This window comes from Ranitomeya variabilis, chromosome 2, assembly GCF_051348905.1.
Source record: "Ranitomeya variabilis isolate aRanVar5 chromosome 2, aRanVar5.hap1, whole genome shotgun sequence".
In the NCBI taxonomy this organism is placed as follows: Eukaryota; Metazoa; Chordata; class Amphibia; order Anura; family Dendrobatidae; genus Ranitomeya; species Ranitomeya variabilis.
In genome coordinates, this window is record NC_135233.1 from 701,741,752 (window position 1) to 701,761,891 (window position 20,140).

The window sequence follows — 20,140 nt, forward strand, 5'->3', positions numbered from 1 at the left end:
TGCTTAGCTGCATCTGGCACAGAGTGTCTATAATCTTTGCACCAACCATGTTACCAGAAAAGCAGTTGCTGATAATGTGCCATTTCTGAGGCTGATAACTTTGATGAACTTATTCTCTGCAGCAGTGGTTTTTTTTTCTGGGGTCATCATTATAAAAAACAGTTTCTTCATAGTGATTGATGGTTTCCTATGCAGAATTTGAGGATACCTTCAAGGTACTAGGAATTTTCTGAAATTAAAGATGGACTATAGTTTTTCTATAATTTGGTTTAGTGGTTCTTGCCATATTTGACTCACTGTATGGATCAGTGTACCACCACTACTTCTTCCCAGAACCATAACTCTTTTAATTTTTCATATAAATAGTTTTTTTGTGGCTTGAGTTGTACTTTTGAATGACACCAGGCATTTTACCACATAGTTTTCTCGAAAAAATTCCAAGTAACATTGTGAAAAAAAACATAATTCTGACATTGTTTTTGGGAATAGTTTTTACAGTTTAATTTTGTGGTAAAATGAGCATGAAATATGATACTCCTTATCAATGTGATTACAGCGATATCAAATATGTCCAGTTTTTTAATATTTTAGTGGTGAAAAAAAATTTCTGAAGTTTGCAGCAATCACGGTCTCCTTTGAAGCCAAGCCGCAGGCAGGGTCTCAAAGGAGTTTCGTAATGACAAGTGCGGGAGTCATCAGCTGTCATGACCACCCATCGACGATCCGGGTGGGAGGAGGTAATGACACATGGCAACATGTGTTAAATGCCGCTATCAGAGATTGACAGCGGCACTTAACAGGTTAACAATTGTGGGCGGAGCTCCACTCCACCTGCGATTGTTAGCGGCAGGTCCTAGTTGTAATACACAGCCATCGCGTGCAGGGTATGGGGCGGGCTTACAGTGTAAGCCTACCCTTTGCACCCACTTCTGACTTGTACCGTATATATACTGTGCATGTCGTGAAGAAATTAATACAGATAGTAATATTGTAAATAAAAAAAAAAGCAAATATTATTTTTTCAAAACAGATTGCGCAAAAACCTGATTTAACTAATGCAATTTCAGAAAAGACATTCCAATTCGGAAGCTTTGTAAATACAGTCAAAGAAAAAAATATTGTGCACAGTCCTACATTATAATTGTCTTTCTACATTTGTGGAGGCACACAATGAGCAGGTGTTATTTTAAAAGCAGGACAGGTAACGACCTGAACGATCAAATTATTATTAATATATACTTCGAGTATACATGTATTATAATAATGTGTCATTGTGCTCCGCAGGTATAGATGTGGGTGAAATAACTGTTATTGTAGCCTCCTCTTTTAGACCAACATAGCAGGAATAGTTTCACCCATATTTTACAATAAAAGGGGAAACCTTTTACATTCTCTTTAAAAAAAAATACTTGTTATCATCAATTCAAAAGCAAATGTATATTTAACAACACTGAGCCCGGCGATCTGGAAATGTTAATGTTCGAAATCTACGGTTCTCATTAAAATTGTCTTTTAACATTTTTCTTTTTAGGTAGCTAGGGGGGAAACATTGCTTGGCAGAATCATCAGAAGATACTGTAACACCTACAAAGCTCGCAACTTCATTTTTATAACTGGTTGATGTAATAAAGAACTTGAAAAATATTCCGCTTCCCTCGTCCTACTGATATTACCCTTTTATTGTCTGCGCAATTACTTTGAATATTTAGCTTTATACCCTATAATGTCTCTCTTTCATAGACATCAAACTTTCCCCATCAAACTGTGATCATAATATTCACACTGAGATGGAGTATATATATATATATATATATATATATATATATATATATATATATATATATATATACTTGAGTCAGAAGAAGTAAGTGTGAAATAAAATGTATATGGCTGATATTGTGTGTCCTGAAAAACCCACAAAACCAGCCATGGAGACAGTGCTTTTCTGGTTTACGCAAGGATGATTGACGGATCTAATTACTGAGCCAAGGCCATTAGGCCACGAACAATCTTATGGATTTCTTCAGCGAACGCTGTGCTTATTAGAACTCTATCTGCTGTATTCCAGCTGTACCAAAAGAAACACCAAAGAAAGAAAAGGCTGAAAAGAAATCTGTAACCAAAGGTTAGTAGCTGGCAATAGCGTTTGCTGTGTCAACTGTAAAGTATTTATTATTTTCCCATTTTTTTTTATGGGAGAACTAATACTGTAAAATATCTCTAATTCCGCTCCAATCTGATTGCATGACATATGTTTCGACCATTTATTATTTGCACATTTTTTATGCCGTCTAATACTCCAACATTTTTGCGGCCCCAGAATCTGTGTTTCCTTTTCTGGATGGATTATACAAATATTATTGCATGTGCATGTATAGATAAAATGCAGTAACCCAACTTTTATGACTAATTCTATGGCCCAGCTCAATCTGTAAAGAACAACTGCGAACAACGTCAGCTGAATTTCCAAATCCCCCATTAAAAGTTATATACCATCGCTATCAATTTCGTTACTGCTCCCAGCTATGATAAGATCACAGATATTATTCATAGAAGTTTATTAGAAGAACTTTCCATTGGCCTCCGTGCCTGTCGGTTGGTTGACTCAGGCTGTGTTATGACAGCGGTAGACATAATACAGGCTCTGGACCGTCAGCCTAATGTTATTTACCCACTTGTAATGTTACATTTGAGCATCCACATTCCCTGCGGCCTCACGAGCATTTCATCAGGTATTCTCACTCGTAAAATGAGCAGTTCCAGCATTACTTTTATATTATGCAATAGCTGTGAGTGCAGCGCTCATATATTACTGCAGGTTAACCTACGGGCAGAGCATATGTGCTTTTCTCTAAGCCGCAATAATCATGGCTTATGTTGCATTAGTAAACCGCATAATTACTTAAGGGTGAATGTACATACTATATCAGTATTGTACATTAGCATATTTAATATACGACATGGCTGAAGAGACCCATTCATCATAACTTTATTTCATCATCAATAAAGTTGCTAATTTGGAAAGAATTCAATCTGCAGGACTGTAATAAGCATTTACCTCTATTATTATAAATGTGTCACACAGCAGGGTGCTTCATCTTTACAGAAAATGTAGTATTAGATATAGGGATGGGGAGGCTAATCTGTTTGCTCTTTTATTATTTTTATTATTATTATTTATTTTAACTATTTAATTTAAAGGGGTATTTTTATCTCCAATATCCTATCCCAAAATGTAGTAGGTGTAATAATAACAATAATATCATCAAATAGCTCCAATTAGCAATGTAGTATAGTTTTTTTGATTTGCTGTGTTGCTTACTCCATATGTAGGGCATTGCAGTAGCTTAGGTATCCAAGATTAAGCTCACTCATAGAGGAACAGTTAGTTATTTAGTTGTTAGTGATCATAACCATGGCTTTTCAAGCTACTGCAATACCCTTGCACATGGGGTAAGTGACATAGCTAATCTGAAGAACTATACTACATTTCTAATTGAAGGTATTTCCTAATATAATTACATTACTACATTTGAGGATAGGAGCTTGGAGGTAGGAATACCCCTTTTAAGGACACATTTTCATTATTCATACTACCAAGGTGAAAGTTTAGCTCACTTCTGCTTTAAACAGGATCTTTCACGTTTTTTTACAGGCTAAATAGGCTTCATCATGACAGGCTACATTTTTTTCTTTTTGTTTTTTTTTTCTTTGTTTTCAGAGATATTGTCTTGTAAAGCGTAGAAAATAATTTAATCTTCAATCAAGGGAGTGTTAACAAAGATTTTTCTCTGTGACATTTACTTTTCCTCTGTATGACTTTGCTGAATCATAAATCGTCAGTATTATATAGGAGAAAAAAGCTGCGTTGTGTGTCACACCAGGGAATAATTCCCCGGCAATATCTGGCATATCTGCAGAATGCAAGCATCATGTCACATACACTTCTCTGAATCAGCTATTGGGACAATATTCCTTGATGCCTGGGATGTATACAAGGTGATGTATGTAATGACACACTTCACAGCTCTTCTCTTATCCCTGCACTTTCAATGATGGTAAACACCGAGAGAGAGATCTCACCGAGACATTGTTAGACATTAGTCTTACCAGATCATAGTGAGAAAGCCTGTTCAGAGATTCTCTGGGAGTGTTTGCTTTTTCCCCCATGTATGATGCTGCCTGCTTATGATTGGGCAACCTTATGCAGGGGAAGAAGTAAACGCCCTTAAATAAGAATCTCTCTTAATGCCTCCTTTTATTGAAAGAAAAATTTGCCTCTAAACTTCACAAACCAAAAACTTTTACTACAGAAAGCGGAAAGGAAAAATACAATGAAAAACTACATTTTATCCAGTACGTCAGCCACTTTACCATGATGCAGTCAGTTTAACATGTGATAAGTGGTGAAAGGTCCTCTTTAATAAAGACACACTGGTAGGGTTTTAACTATTCATTTGATATCATACCTCTGAATTTCAACAATGTTGCATATTAAGACTTAAGGTACCTTCACACTAAACGACTTTGCAACGAGAACGACAACGATCCGTGACGTTGCAGCGTCTTGGACAGCGATATCGTTGAGTTTGACACGCAGCAGCGATCTGGATCCTGCTGTGATATCGCTGGTCGTTGCTGAAAGTCCAGAACTTTATTTGGTCGTCAGATCGGCGTGTATCGTCGTGTTTGACAGCAAAAGCAACGATGCCAGCAATGTTTTACAATGGTAGCCAGGGTAAATATCGGGTTACTAAGCGCAGGGCCGCGCTTAGTAACCCGATATTTACCCTGGTTACCATTGTAAAAGTAAAAAAAAAACACTACATACTCACCCTCTGATGTCTGTCACGTCCCCCGGCGTCCGCGCTGCTGCTCAGAGCTTCCTACACTGAATGTGTCAGTGCCGGCCGTAAAGCAAAGCACAGCGGTGACGTCACCGCTGTGCTTTAGGGCCGGCGCTTACACAGTGCATGGAAAGGGACGCGACAGGCACCGGAATGTAAGTATGTAGTGTTTTTTTTTTTTTACATTTACACTGGTAACCAGGGTAAACATCGGGTTACTAAGCGCGGTCCTGCGCTTAGTAACCCGATGTTTACCCTGGTTACCCGGGAACTTCGGCATCGTTGGTCGCTGGAGAGCTGTCTGTGTGACAGCTCTCCAGCGACCACACAGCGATGCTGCAGCGATCGGCATCATTGTCGATATCGCTGCAGCGTCGCTTAATGTGACGGTACCTTAAGTCCCTTTTATAATTTGCTTTTGTTCAGTGATTTGGATTTCTGCCCTTTTTACACCATGCTGTTTCCCTGTTTGACACCCTGTATATGTAAGGGTACCGTCACACAGTGGCATTTTTATCGCTACGACGGCACGATTCGTGACGTTCTAGCGATATCGTTACGATCTCGCAGTGTCTGACACGCTACTGCAATCAGACACCCTGCTGAGAATCGTACGTCGTAGCACATCGTTTGAAACTTTCTTTCGTCGCTGGATCTCCCGCTGTCATCGCTGGATCGTTGTGTGTGACAGCGATCCAGTGATGCGTTCGCTGGTAACCAGGGTAAACATCGGGTTACTAAGCGCAGGGCCGCGCTTAGTAACCCGATGTTTACCCTGGTTACCAGCGTAAAAGTAAAAAAAAAAAAAAAACGTACATACTCACCATCTGATGTCCGTCAGGTCCCTTGCCGTCTGCTTCCCGCTCTGTCTGTCTGCCGGCCGGAAAGGGAGAGCAGATCACAGCGGTGACGTCACTGCTGCGCTCTGCTCTCACTGTACGGCTGCACTCAGTCAGAGCAGGAAGCAGACGGCAAGGGACCTGACGGACATCAGATGGTGAGTATGTACGGTTTTTTTTTTTTTACTTTTACGCTGGTAACCAGGGTAAACATCGGGTTACTAAGCGCGGCCCTGTGCTTAGTAACCCGATGTTTACCCTGGTTACCAGCGAACCTCGGCATGGTTGGTCGCTGGAGAGCGGTCTGTGTGACAGCTCCCCAGCGACCACACAACGACTTACCAACGATCACGGCCAGGTCGTATCGCAGGTCGTGATCGTTGGTAAATCGTATAGTGAGACGGTACCCTAAGGCAAAGCTGAATTGTGCACATAGTAAACATTTTTTATTGAATGTTGTTCACTAGAATAGCATACTCTACTGTTCCATTCTATACTTTTCTTTTTTTGTTGTTTTTTTTCTGAAATACTGACCTTACTGAGGCTAAAAAAAAAGAAATGTAGTCTTTTAGCCTTAATTGGGTGAAAGCCCTATACTTAAAGGGTCAATTAATAAACAAATTAAAAGTGTCCCCCTGCTGAGGCCCCCCAATCATGAGCTGTAATCTGTAGGAAAACGTGCCAGTAAGTACTCTATAGCCCTGCAAAGTCACAATTAAACATTACATAGTGTCCGACTTAAATGTATATGTTATCAGTGAATTGCAGGACAGGACCAGTCCTCCAGGATGAATGGCCAAGAGGTGTAAAGCCAAAATAGGAGACCCATTAGGTTGCAACTCAGTAGCTTGATATGGTTTTTAAAAATGAACTTTCTAAGCTGGACAATCTTTTGCTGGTTTGCTGGTATACATGCTAAGCATAGAACACAAATATGATATGCGGAGGGCCTTAGGGCTACAGTTGCTGGGAGGTTGAATTGTCCAAAGTAATATTTTGGTTTAGCGTTTGTAGCTTATATAGGGACACATATTTTTTTTTAGCAAGAAATGTTTCAGTTTATTGCAGATACCGTCTTACTAATATTACATGTACTTGATATGTCACAGAGGCAACAAAGGAAAAGCCAGAAAAAAAGGAAAAACCCCAGAAAAAAGACCAAGCTAAAGGTAGGTAGTATTGGTTACTAAACTTACTAGTAATTGTTCTATACACATAAGTGCTCATTTACCAAAAAAATTGATGTCCCTTATTCCATATTGCAATATCATTCTATGTGTCAACATATGATGTTTATTTCAAAATAACTTTGAAATATGGTATGTATCGAGTTTGGCATTTACTCAGTATGAATGTTGACAAAACACAACTGTATATTTATCGAAAAATAAATGGATTTGTAAAATCTGTATGTACAAGCATATGGATGCTGAAAAACACATCCATACAACAAAGATCCCTATTATGGCTGCGGAAATTGAGACATAAGTCTAAAATAATTATTTTAAGGTTAGATTTTTTTATTTGATATATAGTGTCAGAAAGAAGAGTCACATCGCATCAAAATACCTTAGTGCACATGAAACAGTTTTTTTAATCTCAGATAATTAAACTACACCATCTTTGATTTGGTAAAAAATATACATGAACAGTGGCTTACGAAAGTATTCACTCCCTGGCATTTTTAATGGTTTGCTACCACACAACCAAGAATTTCACAGTTTTTTTGAGGTTTGCATCAGTTTATGTAAAGAACATGCCTACAACTGTGGACATTTGCTTTTCCTTTTATAGGGAAGTAAACAACAAATAGGATAAAATTAGAGATGGGCAGAGACCTGGTTGTTTGGGTCCGTCGGTCCAGCTGTCTGCTTTAGCAAGGCTGGTTGTCAAAAATGTGGGGACCCCATGCCATTTTTTAAATGATTTATTTAAATAATTCAAAAACACGGCATGGGGACCCATCTATTCTTGATAACTAGCCTTGCTGAAGCTGACAGCTCAGGGTTGCAGCCCCCAGCTGTGAGTTTTGCCTGCCTGGTAAATAAAAATACAGGGGAACCCATGCCGTTTTTAAAAAAAATTATTTATTTACAGTGCAGGAGAAGCTGATGAATACTCCCATCCGCCACTCCTGCTCTAACTGTTATTAGTAGCAGCAAGTGTCGGATGATGGGAGCAGTTGTCTCATCAGCTGATACCAGTGACCGGAGGTAAACTCTACACCTCCGATCACAGCAGAGCTCTCATGCTGTCTTTTGACAGTCAGAACCGCAGCTCTCTGACCGACGGAGATGATATCACCACCGATCAGAAGTGGTGTCTGCCACGCTGTCATGCACATGGGATTTTTGCTCATTCCTCAAGGCATAGCTGCTCAAACTCCTTCAAGTTAGATGATTTTCTCTGGTTAACAGCAATCTTCAAGTCTAACTACAGATTCTCAATTGGAAGAAGGTCTGGGCTTTGACTACACAACTCCAAAACATTTAAACATTTTCCCTTTAAACCATTCAATTGTTGCTTTAGCTATATACAAAAGTATATATATATATATATATATATATATATATATATATATACACACTCACTGGCCACTTTATTACACACTCACTGGCCACTTTATTAGGTACACCTGTCCAACTTCTTGTTAACACTTAATTTCTAATCAGCCAATCACATGGCGGCAACTCAGTGCATTTAGGCATGTAGACATGGTCAAGACAATCTCCTGCAGTTCAATCCGAGCATCAGTATGGGGAAGAAAGGTGATTTGAGTGCCTTTGAACGTGGCATGGTTGTTGGTGCCAGAAGGGCTGGTCTGAGTATTTCAGAAACTGCTGATCTACTGGGATTTTCACGCACAACCATCTCTAGGGTTTACAGAGAATGGTCCGAAAAAGAAAAAAAATCCAGTGAGCGGCAGTTCTGTGGGCGGAAATGCCTTGTTGATGCCAGAGGTCAGAGGAGAATGGGCAGACTGGTTCGAGCTGATAGAAAGGCAACAGTGACTCAAATCGCCACCCGTTACAACCAAGGTAGGCCTAAGAGCATCTCTGAACGCACAGTGCGTCGAACTTTGAGGCAGATGGGCTACAGCAGCAGAAGACCACACCGGGTACCACTCCTTTCAGCTAAGAACAGGAAACTGAGGCTACAATTTGTACAAGCTCATCGAAATTGGACAGTAGAAGATTGGAAAAACGTTGCTTGGTCTGATGAGTCTCGATTTCTGCTGCGACATTCGGATGGTAGGGTCAGAATTTGGCGTAAACAACATGAAAGCATGGATCCATCCTGCCTTGTATGGAGCATCTTTGGGATGTGCAGCCGACAAATCTGCGGCAACTGTGTGATGCCATCATGTCAATATGGACCAAAATCTCTGAGGAATGCTTCCAGCACCTTGTTGAATCTATGCCACGAAGAATTGAGGCAGTTCTGAAGGCAAAAGGGGTCCAACCCGTTACTAGCATGGTGTACCTAATAAAGTGGCCGGTGAGTGTATATATATATATATATATATATATATATATATATATATATATATATATATATATATATATATATATATATATATATATATATATATATATACAGTATATATATATATATATATATATATATATATATATATATATATTTATATATATTATATATATATATATATATATATATACAAAAGTATATATATATTTATATAAAAGTATATAAAATCATTGTCTTGTTAAGTGAAACTGCATCCCAGTCTCAAAGCACTGACAGACTGAAACAGGTTTTGCTGAAGAATATCCCTGTATTTTGCACCATTCATCTTCCCCACAAATCGAATAATTTTCACTGTCCCTGCTGCCGAAAAACATCCCCAAGCCATGATGCTGCCACCATGTTTCATATTGGGGATGGTGTTCTTCGGGTGATGAATTGTGTTGGTTCGGTGCCAGACAAGCATTTAACTTGGTGGCCAAAAAGTTAAATTTTTGTCTCATCTGACCACAACACTCTCCTCCATTTGGGGTGTCTCCTATATATCTCTTGGCAAACTCAAAACTAGTCTTACAATTTTTGTGTGTAAGTAAAGGTGTTTTTTTTCTGCCCACTCTTCCATAAAGGTCACCTCTATGGAGTGTATGGCTTATTCTGGTCATATGGACAGATACTCCAGTCTCTGCTTCGGAACTCTGCAGCTTCTTCAGGCTTTCTTTTGGTTTCTGCTCTGCCTCTCTGATTAATGCCCTCCTTGCCCAGACTGAGAATTTTAGTGGATAGCCCTCTCTTACCAGGTTTATTGTGGTGCCATCTTTTTCCATTTGATGATAATGGATTTGATGGTGATCTGGGGAATCATCAGAGATTGAGATTTTTTTTAATCCAATCCTGGCTTGTATTTCTCAACAGCTTTGTCCTTGACTTGATTGGAGATCTCCTTTGTCTTCATGATATTGTACGGTTAGTGATGCCTCTTTCGTAATGTTATTGGAGCCTCTGTAGCCTTTCAGAAAAGGTGTGTATACACTGACAGACCATGTGACACTTAGATTACACACAGGTGGACTTCCTTTCACTAAGCATGTGACTTATGAAAGTAATTTCTTGCAGCAGAAATTTTTAGGGGCTTCATTGCAAAAGGGGTGAATACATATGCATATGCCAATTTTTTGTCATTTGATCCCATATATTTAATTCATGCCTATATTTTTCTCACTTTACTGCACCAACTTAAGGTACCGTCACATTAAGCGACGCTGCAGCGATAGCGACAGCGATCCCGATCGCTGCAGCGTCGCTGTTTGGTCGCTGGAGAGCTGTCACACAGACCGCTCTCCAGCGACCAACGATGCCGAGGTCCCCGGGTAACCAGGGTAAGCATCGGGTTGCTAAGCGCAGGGCCGCGCTTAGTAACCCGATGTTTACCCTGGTTACCAGCGTAAAAGTTAAAAAAACAAACAGCACATACTCACCTGCGCGTCCCCCAGCGTCTGCTTCCTGACACTGACTGAGCTCCGGCCCTAACAGCACAGCGGTGACGTCACCGCTGTGCTTTCACTTTCAGTTTAGGGCCGGCGCTCAGTCAGTGTCAGGAAGCAGAGGCTGGGGGACGCGCTGGTGAGTATGTACTGTTTGTTTTTTTAACTTTTACGCTGGTAACCAGGGTAAACATCGGGTTACTAAGCGCGGCCCTGCGCTTAGTAACCCGATGTTTACCCTGGTTACCAGTGTAAAATATCGCTGGTATCCTTGCTTTTGCTGTCAAACACGGCGATACACGGCGACCTAGCGACCAAATAAAGTGCAGACCTTCTAGCAGCGACCAGCAATTTCACAGCGGGATCCAGATCGCTGCTGCGTGTCAAATACAGCGATATCGCTATCCAGGTCGCTGCAACGTCACGGATCGCTGGCGATATCGCCTAGTGTGACGGTACCTTTAGACTTTTCAATGCTGAAGCATCATACATAAATCCGATTATAAAACTATTTAAGCACATATTGTAATGTAGCAAAATAGATAAAACACAAAGGAGGGAATACCTTCGCAAGCCACTGCATGTCTACATACATGGATGGTATAAAATAATGCAAGACTTATTATGATCAACTGTAGCCTTCTTTTTGGACAGTTCCACGGGTTCTGAAAAAAAACCTTAAGTTTTCTTGTGTGAAACTGTATAAAATGTTACTGCACAATAGTGAACATTTCAACTGAAAATGACTGTCACATGCAATTGTAGCACTAGCCATACCATTATTGCAGTCCTGGAAGTACACCAGTTTGTCTTCCATACACCCCCTGAGGAAGCAACAAAGGCGTTTTGGGGAGACAGGTTAGTGATCTGCTGGGACTGCAATAATGGATACTTACCTATTACAATGTACAATCAGCCTCGGAATTTTACTTTAAAAGGATTTAGCAATATTGGAGAGACAAGCAGGTTTGCTACCTAGACTATAACAATGTGCATTTACCTTTATAACTTAAGATCAGCTTGGAAATTTCTCTAAAGGGATTCATGTATGTCTATTGTCTCTGCAATCTAGCACTGAAATATTGGTGTTTTGCTTAATTGCACAGCTGCATGTTTTGTGAACATTGCCTGTCAAGGTTCTATTGACTCTTACACACATGGCCAATATTGTTGGTACCCCTCGTTTCATGACAGAAAAACCCACAATGGTCACAGAAATAACTTGAATCTGACAAAAGTAATAATAAATAACAAATCTATGAAAATGAACAGATGAAAGTCAGACATTGCTTTTCAACCATACTTACACAGAATAAAAAAAACCTCATGAAATAGGCCTGGACAGAAATGATGGCACCCTAAACTTAATATTTTGTTGCACAACCTTTTGAGGCAATCACTGCAATCAAACAATTCTTGTTACCGTCAATGAGACTTCTGCACCTCTCAACAGGTATTTTGGCCCACTCCTCAAGAGCACACTGCTCCAGTTGTCTCGTGTTTGAAGGTTGCCTTTTCCAGATGGCATGTTTCAGCTCTTTCCAAAGATGCTCAAAAGGATTTAGGTCAGGGCTCTTAGACGGTCACTTCAGAATAGCCCATTGTTTTCTTCTTAGCCATGACCGGCAAATGAGACCAAGCTTTCTGACACTGGGCAGCATATTTCTCTCTAGAATCCCTTGATAGTCTTGAGGTTTCATTTTACCCTGCACAGATTCTAGATATCCTTTGCCAGATGCAGCTAAGCAGCCCCAGAACATAACAGAGCCTCCTCCATGTTTCACAGTAGGGACAGTAGTTCTTTTCTTGATATGCTTAATTTTTCCATCTGTGAACATAGAGCTGATGTGACTTGCCAAAAAGTTCAATTTTTGTCTCATCTGTCCATGGGACATTCTCCCAGAAGCTTTGTGGCTTGTCAACATGTAGGTTGGCAAATTCCAGTCTGGCTTTTTTATGATTTTTCTTCAACAATGGTGTCTTCCTTGGTCGTCTCCCATGAAGTCCACTTTCGCTCATACAACGACGGATGGTGCAATCTGACACTGATGTTCCTTGAGCTTGAAATTCATCTTTAATCTGTTTTGAAGTTTTTCTGGGCTCTTTTTTTACCATTCGTATTATCCGTCTCTTTGATTTGTCATCAATTTTCCTCCTGCGGCCACATCCAGTGACGTTGGCTACAGTCCCATTGATCTTAAACTTCTGAATAATATGTGCAACTGTAGTCACAGGAACATCAAGCTGCTCGGAGATGATCTTATAACTTTTACCTTTAACATGTTTGTCTATAATTTTCTTTCTAATCTCCTGAGACAACTCTTTCCTTCGCTTCCTCTGGTCCACGTTGAGTGTGATACCATGTCACCAAACAGCACAGTGAGTCTCTGTAGCCCTATATACAGACCCACTCACTGATTCCAAGATTGTAGACCTCTGTGATGCTAGTTAGTTTAAACACCTTGATTTAACATGTCCCTTTTGTCACATTATTTTCTGGGGTACCATCATTTCTGTCCAGGCCTATTTCATGAGTTTTATTTTTTTTTTTTTAATTCTGTGGAAACATGGCTGAAAAGCAATGTCTGACTTTCATTTTCATATATTTTATTTAGTATTACTTTTAATTAATACACATATATACAAAAGTAAGTATGCAGCGTGCATTTACAGAAATGAACTAAACCTACAACATAATGCACAACTCAAGATAATACTGAGAAAGTTTCTTTATTAACAATCATAAAATTCCATGTAACATATACAAAAGGGAAAGCAAAAACAGGTGGAAAAGAAGTGCAGGGCCGCACAAAGACTAATGATGGTAAATATTATAACCAGTCCAGACAATATTATATCCAATTACAACATTTTGTAAGTAATAAATTAAACATGTTATATTTCTCATATATATAAAAAAGGGGGACTGGTTAAATAAATAAATATCTATATATAAAGGTTAAGTGTCAGATTTCTCACCCAATTGTCACCAGTTATATCTATCAATATACTGGCAAGGTATAATTTATTCATATAACACCATAGTGTCTAATGGAGTATAGTCACAGCAAAGTGAAATTACCCATGTACCAGCATAATGCAATTAGCATATATCCTGCTGTGATTCAATAATATACTCCAATAATAAAGGATACAAAGGCCCATGAAATGGACTGAGAAGTAAAAAATAAGAAACTGAAACAAGAAATAAGAAATAAGAAATAAGATACTTAACCATATAAGAGGTCCTGTGACAGCCGGCACCCGCCCGACGCGCGTTTCGCCTGAGCTTTGACGAGGGAAAAAAGCTCAGGCGAAACGCGCATCGGGCGGGTGCCGGCTGTCACAGGACCTCTTATATGGTTAAGTATCTTATTTCTTATTTCTTATTTCTTATTTCTTGTTTCAGTTTCTTATTTTTTACTTCTCAGTCCATTTCATGGGCCTTTGTATCCTTTATTATTGGAGTATATTATTGAATCACAGCAGGATATATGCTAATTGCATTATGCTGGTACATGGGTAATTTCACTTTGCTGTGACTATACTCCATTAGACACTATGGTGTTATATGAATAAATTATACCTTGCCAGTATATTGATAGATATAACTGGTGACAATTGGGTGAGAAATCTGACACTTAACCTTTATATATAGATATTTATTTATTTAACCAGTCCCCCTTTTTTATATATATGAGAAATATAACATGTTTAATTTATTACTTACAAAATGTTGTAATTGGATATAATATTGTCTGGACTGGTTATAATATTTACCATCATTAGTCTTTGTGCGGCCCTGCACTTCTTTTCCACCTGTTTTTGCTTTCCCTTTTGTATATGTTACATGGAATTTTATGATTGTTAATAAAGAAACTTTCTCAGTATTATCTTGAGTTGTGCATTATGTTGTAGGTTTAGTTAGTATTACTTTTGTCAGATTCAAGTTATTTCTGTGACCATTGCAGGTTTTTATGTCATTAAACGAGAGATACCAACAATTTTGACCACGTGTGTATATTCAAAATACCATTCATATATGCATCGTAAAGGAGTTTTTGATTACAGAATCAGATAACTTTCCTAAGCAGATTTATGATAATTCTGTTCATTTGCAGCAATTCCAGCTTTCCAGTCTGAATATTTTCACTGAATTGATATACGTCCCCAATTATCTTTGTTGTTTTAATGTAAAATGAGACTAAAATATATTTTTGATGTGGTAGTACTAGTACGGACTCTTGATTCTCTTTTTTTTTGCTTGAAAAATTTAAAAATAGAGACATTTAACTGTGCTATCTGTTTTGCACATCTTTTTTATTCCAGTCTAATTAGTCAATAATGCATGCTACACCTTCAGTTTACTGCTAATCTAATATCAAATTCACGTGCACTGTATTCAATACAAATTAAAGGTGACAAGGTGAATTTTAGGGAAATAGAGGGCTGTGTGCCATATCCCCTCTCTGTCATTAGTGCATTGATGAACCTTTGCAATTGGTTAGCCAGCAGGACATTTATGAATACTTTGTATTCATGACTGGGTAGTACTCCCACCTACTACTCTGTAGCATGTCTCACAAAGATGGAGGGCATCAGTGCATGACAGTGGAGGCACAGAAGTCGAATTTCTGAGTTACCATTGGAAGTAAATGAGTTTGTTTCTGAGTTTTATCCTTCATAAAAAACACAAAAAGAGGAAAAAAGCCTCCAATATTCAAGAAAAAACAAAAAGAGACAGAGATGCTTACCTGTCAAACTAGGCCTCAATAGAAATGCACTAACAGGGTGCAGCGGACCCAAGTAAAATGGCGACTGCACAGGTGTGATAATACCAAATGAGACAGCCAGCCTTCAATCAGGGATTGGCCGTGTGGCACACCAGTGCAAAAAAATATAATCTGTATGTGGCAATGTTCACACAAGAAATCCAGAGCATCTGGTTCTCAGCCTATTAATGACGCCCTATGGCGGGCTGCCCAGTGCTAGCTATAATGCATCCTGTTGAACAGAGGCCACAGTTTACAGAACCATTTGGGCCCAACTGCACCACAAAAAATATATAAAGTGCACAAAAACATATCAATATATGTAAGGTATTGGTTGATATTCTGGCCATAATACATGAGCTGGCAACCTGCCTCAAGGGTCCTTAGACTTGCCAGTCCTACTCTAACATAAAAACCACAAAAAGAGGAATAAATCCTCCAATATTAAAGAAAAAAACAAAACAGGCAAAAATGCTTACCGGTCTAACTGGGCCTCAATACAAATGCATGAACAGGGTGCAGCGGACCCAAGTAAAATGGCAACTGCACAGATGCAATAATACCATATGAGACAGCCAGCCTTCAATCATGAATTGGCCGTGTGGCACACCAGTGCAAAAAAAATATAATCTGTATGTGGCAATGTTCACACAAGGAATGCAGAGCATCTGGTTCTCAGCCTATTAATGACGCCCTATGGCGGGCTGCCCAGTGCTAACTATAATGCATCCTGTGTGAACAGAGGCCACAGTTTACAGAACCATTTGGGCCCAACTGCACCCCAAAAAAAAAAAATAAAGTGTGCAAAAACATATCAATATATGTAAGGTATTGGTTGATATTCTGGCCATAATACGTAAGCTGGCAACCCACCTCAAGGGTCCTTACACTTGCCAGTCCTACTCTAACATAAAAACTACAAAAAGAGGAAAAAATCCTCCAATATTCAAGAAAAACCAAAAACAGGCAGAGATGCTTACCTGTCTAACTAGGCCTCAATACAATTGCACTACCAGGGTGCAGCGGACCCAAGTAAAATGGCAACTGCACAGGTGCAATAATACCAAATGAGACAGCCAGCCTTCAATCAGGGATTGGCCGTGTGGCACACCAGTGCAAAAAAATATAATCTGTATGTGGCAGTGTTCACACAGAGAATGTAAAGCATCTGGTTCTCAGCCTATTAGTGCATTTGTATTGATGCCTATTTAGACAGGTAAGCATCTCTGCCTGTTTTTGTTTTTTCTTCAGTTTCATCCATCCCCAGGGCACTTGTATATAAAATTTAGGTTCTAAGTCTGGAGTATTTGCAAAATGGTCAGAAGATTTAGCTGTGTATATTTTTGTTTAATCACATTTTGATTATTATGTGCCTTATTTGTATACTTTTCTCTTACTTATGTATAATTTATTTACAATTTCTTCAATTAGCTTGATTGGGACTTGTAAACTAGTCATGTTTAAAAACAAAAATACAATAGGATTGCTTGTAATAATATTCTACTGTTCCTTTCATTCTGCTATGTTCTACAATGTGTTAGACACTTATCTGAAAATCTATGTTGGTCTCATTACAGTAATTACAAAAGAAAAAGATGAACCAAAGGAGAAAATAGAAAAGAAAGTCCAAATCAAAGGTTAGTTAGTAAAAGACGCTACTTGTTGAATGAATAGCAGCAGCCATGTCCATGTGATTGCAAAATCCAACGTTTTTTAACTATTGAGGATAGATTGTTGAGTTTGTATAGCCAGCACTCAAGCAATAATTTCATTTCACTACTAACTTAGATAATAATCAATAGGTGATATGATATATGTATCAAATTGTTATTGCCCCTTATCATTGCTGTGATGTGATACAAATATTTTATATTGTATTGTAGCAATGATAACGGACAAGAACAATTTGATTCATTATAATTTAATTTCAATAAGTAATAACAAATAATTTCATATTATATACAGTATATATACATTTATATACAAATATACAGGGCAGAAATTATCACATATCAGCCTCTTTACTGTCAGATCTCTACTCCACATGCTTAGGGAACAGAACATGTTGTTCCACTGCACAATATTTTGAATAGATTTTATTGCACTTTTTGACAAGCTCTTTTGAGTTTTGAATAATTATTTTTGTAAAATAAAACTCCTTTATGCGAATAAAACAAGGAGAGACATCAGTGTTTGCACAATAGAGTATCAAATATTAACAAATGACAAAAATAAAGTACTTAGAATATGTATGACCTCATAAATAATCACTTTGCATACCTCACAAAGAAAATTTGTATAAAATACTCCTGCACCAATATCACACATCACATCTGCCACAACAAATCAATGTTGGATATATTCTAAAGCTGTTGGAAGATTTAATGTTTCCTCATGTTTTTTCGATCTGTCCATTTATAAATTCCTTTTGGAGAAAGGTTGAGGCTTTGAAACCATGAAGGTTGCTTCCTAACTTTCCTCTACAATTGCTAAGACACTGCTTAAAAAAATAAAGGGAACACTAAAATCAAACATCCTAGATATCACTGAATGAAATAATCCAGTTGTAAATATTTTTTCATTACATAGTGGAATGTGTTGAGAACAATAAAACCTAAAAATTATCAACGTAAATCACAACTAATATCCCACGGAGGTCTGGAGTTGGAATGATGCTCAAAATCAAAGTGGAAAATGAAGTTATGGGCTGATCCAACTTATGTGGAAATGCCTAAAGAGAAGGAAATGATACTCAGTAGTGTGTGTGGCCTCCACGTGCCTGTATGACCTCCCTACAATGCATGGGCATGCTCCTGGACAGTCTCTGGTGCAACGTGACGTTGGTGGATGGTGCAAGACATGATGTCCCAGATGTGTTCAATCAGATTCAGGTCTGGGGAACGGGCAGGCCAGTCCATAGCTTCAATGCCTTCATCTTGCAGGAACTGCTGACACACTCCAGCTACATGAGGTCTGGCATTGTCCTGCATTAGGAGGAACCCAGGGCCAACCACACCAGCATATGGTCTCACAATGGGTCTGAGGATCTCATCTCGGTACCTAATGGAAGTCAGGCTACCTCTAGAAAGCACATGGAGGGCTGTGTGGGCTCTCCAAAGAAATTTCACTCCACACCATTACTGACCCACTGCCAAATGGGCCACGTTGAAGGATGTTGCAGACAGCAGATTGCTCTCCACGGTGTCTCCAGACTCTGTCACGTCTGTCACATGTGCTCAGCGTGAACCGGCTTTCATCTGTGAAGAGCACTGGGCGCCAGTGGTGAATTTGCCAATCCTGGTGTTCTGTGGCAAATGCCAAGCATCCTGCACGGTATTGAGCTGTAAGCACAACCCCAATCTGTGGACGTCCGGTACTCAGACTATCCTCATGAAGTTGGTTTCTAACCATTTGTGCAGACACATGCACATTTGTGGCCTGCTGGAGGTTATTTTGCAGGGCTCTGGCAGTGCTCCTCCTGTTCCTCCTTGCACAAAGGCTGAGGTAGCAGTCCTGCTGCTGGGTTGTTGCCCTCATATGGCCCCCTCCACGTCTCCTGGTGTACTGGCCTGTCTCCTGGTAGCACCTCCAGCCTCTGGACACTACGCTGACAGACACAGCAAACCTTCTTGCCACAGCTCGCATTGATGTGTATCCTGGATGAGCTGCACTACCTGAGCCACTTGTGTGGGTTGTAGAGTCCGTCTCCTGCTACCACGAGTGTGAAAGTACAACCAACATTTAAAAGTAACTAAAACATCAGCCAAAAAGCATTGGTACTGAGATGTGGTCTGTGGTCCCCACCTGCAGAACCACTCCTTTATTGAGTGTGTTTTGATAATTGCCAATAATTTCCATCTGTTGTCTATTCCATTTGTACAACAGCATGTGAAATTTATTGTCAAACAGTGTTGCTTCCTAAGTGGACAGTTTGATTTCACAGAAGTTTGATTTACTTGGAGTTATATGCTGTTGTTTAAAAGTTCCCTTTATTTTTTGGAGCAGTGTATATCTATTTTCTGTATGTTCCATCCCCACTCTTATAATATGCACAAATACCTTGTCTGAGTGATCCTCCAAACTGAAGTTGCAACTATCAGCAAACTTGGATAATCACAACACTGTAATCTCATTATTGTGCATTGGGAAGTATTAGACATCTGGAGATACTAGCTACCTTGCAACATTGCAACAAAATACAAAACATAATATCTACCCCAAAATTATATCAATAAAAACATCAGCACGGTGTGCAAAAAAAAGCCTTCACCCAGCGCCAGATCATGAAAAATGGAGACATGGTGATGGTGATTTTTTTTCTTTCTTACAAACTTTGGATTTTTTTTCAACACGTAAATTTAAAAAGAACCTATACATGTTTGGTACCTGAGTGCTTGTACTAACCCAGGGAATCATATAATTACAATGGCAGGTCAGTTTTAGCATGTAGTGAACATGGTAAGTAAAAAACCTAAAAAACAGTTGTGTAATTGAATTTTTGCAATTTCATAGCACTAGGAATTTTTTCCTGTTTTCCATTATAATATATGGTAAAATCAATAGTGTAGTTCAAAAGTACAACTCGTCCCGCAAGAAAACAAGCCCTCACATTGCCATATTGATGGAAAAATGAAAAAGTTGTGGTTCTGGGAAAAAAGGAAGCAAAAAACACAACTGCAAAACTGCAAGGTGGTGAAGGGGTTAAAAATGGATCT

At 39.0% G+C, this 20,140-nt stretch overlaps 1 protein-coding gene across 1 annotated transcript in view; it reads left to right on the plus strand.

Annotated features, from left to right (window-relative positions):
- The window catches only part of LOC143807646 (uncharacterized), a 1,106,746-nt gene that overhangs the window by 247,064 nt on the left and 839,542 nt on the right, over positions 1 to 20,140 (plus strand). The window contains exons 13-15 of the mRNA XM_077289447.1: positions 2,069 to 2,125; positions 6,796 to 6,855; positions 17,003 to 17,062. Of these exons, the coding sequence (XP_077145562.1) occupies positions 2,069 to 2,125; positions 6,796 to 6,855; positions 17,003 to 17,062 (177 nt within the window). The remainder of the gene's footprint in view (positions 1 to 2,068; positions 2,126 to 6,795; positions 6,856 to 17,002; positions 17,063 to 20,140) is intronic.